The 5,004-nt window shown below is 40.5% G+C and overlaps 1 protein-coding gene across 2 annotated transcripts in view; it reads right to left on the reverse strand.

Moving 5' to 3' along the window:
- LOC106882370 (hexosaminidase D) overlaps positions 1–5,004 on the reverse strand; it is a 38,807-nt gene that overhangs the window by 1,748 nt on the left and 32,055 nt on the right. For both annotated transcript variants that reach the window (XM_052969753.1, XM_014933023.2), the window contains exon 14: positions 2,764–2,850. In XM_052969753.1, coding sequence (XP_052825713.1) covers positions 2,764–2,850 — 87 coding nt within the window. The remainder of the gene's footprint in view (positions 1–2,763; positions 2,851–5,004) is intronic.

Below are 5,004 nucleotides of genomic sequence, written 5' to 3' on the forward strand. Positions count from 1 at the left end.
ATATATATACACACATAGACACAGGAGTGGCTGTGTGGTAAGCAGCTCGCTTACCAACCACATGGTTCCGGGTTCATTCCCACTGCATGGCACCTTGGGCAAGTGTCTTCTACTATAGCCTCAGGCTGACCAAAGCCTTGTGAGTGGATTTGGTACACAGAAACTGAAAGAAGCCCGTCGTATATATATATATGCATAAGTATATGTTTGTTTGTCTGCGTTTGTTCCCCACTGTTGCTTGACAGCTGATGTTGGTGTATTTACATCCTCGTAAATTAGCGGTTCAGAAAAGGAGACCAATAGAATAAGTACTTGGCTTACAAAGAATAAGTCCTGGGGGCGATTTGTTTGGCTAAAAGGTGGTGCTCCAGCAAGGCCACAGTCAAATGATTTAAACAAATAAAAAAATAAAAGAATATATATAGACACATACATACATATGTGTGGGTATATTGCTTGTGTATGTGCTTGTATGCATTTATGTATGTGTGTATGTGTGTGTATGTGTGAGTGTGTGCATGTGAGAAGACATCCCTAAATTGGTGATGAAACAAGACAAAACAGTTGGGGTAGAAAATATTGATATACAAGGAGCAGATAAGAATTATATAAAAGAAGTAGGTATGAAAAGAAGTTATAAATACTCAGGTATGATAAAGTTAGATAAAAATATACAGAACTAACATGAAGGATATATTTACTTCAACATATTTCAGTAGGGGTAGAATTTAGGTCAGAGAAGACTAAGACTTGTCTTAAATACAATGTCATATCTCTTTAGTAGTATTGTGGAAAGGTCCTAAAATAGACTGACTGAAGGTCAGATTAATTTAGGGAGATTTGAAATATAATGGTCATATTTGGGACATGATATTCCAGATATGTTATTGGGAATATTTATTTCACATGTATGAAAGTGGAGCAGTGGGGAAGGTGTTAGGGGTTGTAAAGAATATATTTAGAGAATAAGAAACTCTAGTGTAGCATGGTATGTAAGAAATAATGTGGAACCACCATTGTAAATGGTAAAAGAATAGTTTAGTTTGAAGGGTGTACAATATCTGGAAAAATCTAGAGGTGACACAATGAGAATTTGGAAATATTGGTTTCCAATTTTGGCACAAGGCCAGCAATTTTAGAGGAAGGAGTAAGTCAATTACAATGACCCCAGTGTTCAACTGCTACTTATTTTACTGACCTTGAAAGAATGAAAGGCAAAGTCAACCATGGTGGAATTTGAACACAGAATGTAAAGATGGATGAAACGCTGCTAAGCATTTCACCCATCATACTAATGATGCTGCCTATTTTCTGTCTTAAGAACTTGGAAATATTAAGAGAATAACATATAGTCAAGATTTGAGAGATGAATGACAGTAGTGACGTCATTAACCCTTTAACATTCAGATTACCTTGTCAAAAATAATGCTTATTTATTCACTTTGTTTTGAATCAACCATCTTGTAGTTTTGAGATTTCAATGAAATGATTATCTATTCTTAGAATGAATACATAGGGTAGGTGTGAGAGGTTAGATCTGGCCAGTTTGAAAATAAAACAAGTAGTATATTTGGGCTGTTAATGCCTGGTTTAAATGCTAAAGGGTTACAAGCATGATCAGAGTTTAAGAGAAACAGATTCAAGGACAGAGAAGTACATCAAATAGAGGTAAAAACCATTGAATCTCTATTGCATAAAATGCGCGGAGAGCTAAGTGAAAGTGTTGCATATTTGGTAAGGGAATGTAACACACAAGGAAGACCTAAACTGAGGTACAAGAACACACTGAAAAGCAACCTCAAATGGAGCAGCATTAGTTCACATGAACTTGAAGCCCCTGCCACAGACAGATCAGTGTGGAGGTCCTTCACCTCAAGAACAGCAGCTGCCTTCAAAGAGAACTGGCAACAGTGCCTCACTGCTGCAAGAGAAAGAAGTCACAGAGCAGTGTCCATCTCAATCCAGTCAACAGACTATTGTTGTGATACCTGTGGTTGCCTGTGTCCTTCCAGCTTTAAACTGCTGAGTCATGTGCTCTCATTGCTGAGAAAACTGATTTTATCCTTGTCGGACACTGATGGACAATCAACAAACTCCAATGAATGTAATAAATTGACTGGCTAGGAACAAACAAACAGGGTGTATATTCTGGGTGTGGGTGAATGTTGTACACTCATCAAAGATTAAGTTAGGTTGAAGTTGTGTTCATCATCATCATCATTTTAAAATCCACTTTTCCATGCTTGTATGGATCAGATGGAATTTATTGACACAGATTTTTATGGCTAGATGCCCTTCCTGCTGCCAACCCTCACCTGTTTCCAGGCAAGGTAATATTTCCCCATGGCCAAACATGTTTACAACAAAAGACTGGAAATGAACATCACTTGTATAACAGTGATGCTTTTTCACGACAATGATGTCAAAACAAAAGTTTACACAAACACACACATATGTATATATGATAGGTTTCTTTTAGTTCCTATCTTCCAAATCCACTCACAAGGCTTTGATCATCCCAGGGCCATAGAAAAATACATTTGCACAAGGTACCATGCAGTGACTTAAAACAAATAAAAGCTAAAAGATACAATTACTAAATGTTACAGATGTTACTAGTAAGATATTTGAAATCTAATTAACAGGACATCTTAAGTCTAGATAACGAGATACATTATATATAGTTTATGAGACACTGCAGAACTTGTTCATGGGATGCACCAAAGAGAAAGAAAAGGATAAGAAATCTCTGAAAGAACTTACCTCAGTGCCTCATCAAGAAGCTGTTGTAGATGTGCAGGATTAAGAAATCCACGCTGTAAGTTATAGTCATTCATCCATGTCTGACGTCTGTAAGACAAAACAACACTATATCAAATATGTTAACGCTAACTTAACTATTGCTTTTCCCATGTATAACCGCAGTCTCTGAGTAACCAACTTTATAGAGGTGCCCAAACTCATGTATTCCTCCCCTCAATACTTGTCAGCTCAACCACAACTGCTTCCTTCTTTCTTAACCCCCATGTAAAATACAGAAGCACCATCTTCCCTCCATTGGTTTGTTGACTTGTGAGCTACATGGTGACCTCAATAGTGCCGTAGCACAACTAAAAAACATCCAGTACACTTTGTAAGGTGGGTGGTATTAAGAAAGGCATCCAAACGTAGAAACCATGCCAAAACAGACACCAGAGTACAATGCAATCCTTGACTCAGTGGATCCTTGTCAAACTGTCCAAGCCATTCCAGCATGGAACATGAACATCAAATGATGATGATGATATCATGTCAGAGTTGACTCTGCTCTTTATTTCTCCGAATATAACCAGTAACAGAACCAGTAATATACGGAAATTAATTTAAATAAGTAAAAGGAAGTAGCTCATTCCCCTCCTCAGAACTTTCCAGGAAGTAATTACTCCCCCACCTCTGAACTTTCCAGAAAGTAATAAACCCCCATTCCTTGGAACTTTCCAGGAAGTAATTACCCCCTCCTCGGAACTATCCATGAAGTAATTACTCCTCCCTCTGCAGAACTTTCCAGGAAGTAATTCCTCCCCTCTCCCTCTCCTTGGAACTTTCGAGGAAGTATTTCATCACCTCCTCGGAACTTTCCAGGAAGTAGATCATCCACCTCTTCCCTTTCCTTGGAACCTTCCAGGAAGTAATTACCCCCTCGTCTGAACTTTCCAGGAAGTAGTTATTCCCCCTCCTCGGAACTTTCCAGGAAATAATTCGCCCCTTTCTCCTCGGAACTTTCCAGGAAGTTATTCCCCTCCACCTCTCCTTGGAACTTTCCAGAAAGTAATTACACCCCTCCCCGGAACTATCCAGGAAGTAATTACTCCTCCCTCTTTGGAACTTTTCAGGAAGTAATTCATCCCCTCCTCCCCTTCATTGGAACTTTCCGGGAAGTAATTACTCCCCCTCCTCGGAACTATCCAGGAAGTAATTACTCCTCCCTCTTCGGAACTTTCCAGGAAGTAATTTCTCCTCCCTCTTCGGAACTTTCCAGGAAGTAATTTCTCCCCTCTCCTTGGAACTTTCGAGGATGTATTTTATCGCCTCCTCGGAACTTTCCAGGAAGTAGCTCATCCTCGCCTTCCTTGGAACTTTCCAGGAAGTAATTACTCACACACCTCTGAACTCTCCAGGAAGTAATTACTCCCTTTCCTCGGAACTTCCCAGGAATTAATTCGCCCCTTCTACTCGGAACTTTCCAGGAAGTTATTCCTCCCCTTCCTTGGAACTTTCCAGGAATAATTAACCCCCTCCTCGGAACTTTCCAAGAAGTAATTCGCCCCACCATCGGAACTTTACAGGAAGTAATTCCCCCCTTCCTTGGAACTTCCCAGGAAGTAATTACCCCTACTCGGAACTTTCCAGGAAGCAATTACTCTTCCTCCTCGGATCTTTCCAGGAAGAATTCTTCCCCCTTGGAAGTATCCAGGAAGTATTTCATGCTTCTCCTCGGAACTTCCAGGAAGTAATCCATCCCCTTCTCGGAACTTTTCAGGAAGTAATAACTTCCCCTCCTCTGAACTTTCCAGAAAGTAATTCACCCTCCTTGGAACTTTCCAGGAAGTATTTCATCCCCTCCTCGGAACTTTCCAGGAAGTAATTATTCGCCACCTTCCCTGCCTTAGAACTTTCCAGGATGTAATTACTCCCCCTCGGATCTTTCCAGGAAGTAATTCCTTCCCCCTCCTCTCCTTCATTGGAACTTTCCAGGAAGTAATTACTCCCCTTCCTCGGAACTTTCCAGGAAATATTTCCTCCCACTCCTCGGAACTTTGCAGGATGTAATTCACCCCTCCTCGGAACTTTCCAGGAAGTTATTCCACCTACCCTTCCTTGGAACTTTCCCGGAAGTATTTCATCCCCCATCCTCAGAACTTTCCAGGAATGTTCTTTCTTCTTTTTTCCCGTGGGGAGAGGGGGTGGGTGGGTTTGGTGTATGTATGGGGAGGGTGGGTCTGAGTGGTCTTGAGTGGGATGGAG

This window comes from Octopus bimaculoides, chromosome 7, assembly GCF_001194135.2.
Source record: "Octopus bimaculoides isolate UCB-OBI-ISO-001 chromosome 7, ASM119413v2, whole genome shotgun sequence".
NCBI classification, from domain to species: Eukaryota; Metazoa; Mollusca; class Cephalopoda; order Octopoda; family Octopodidae; genus Octopus; species Octopus bimaculoides.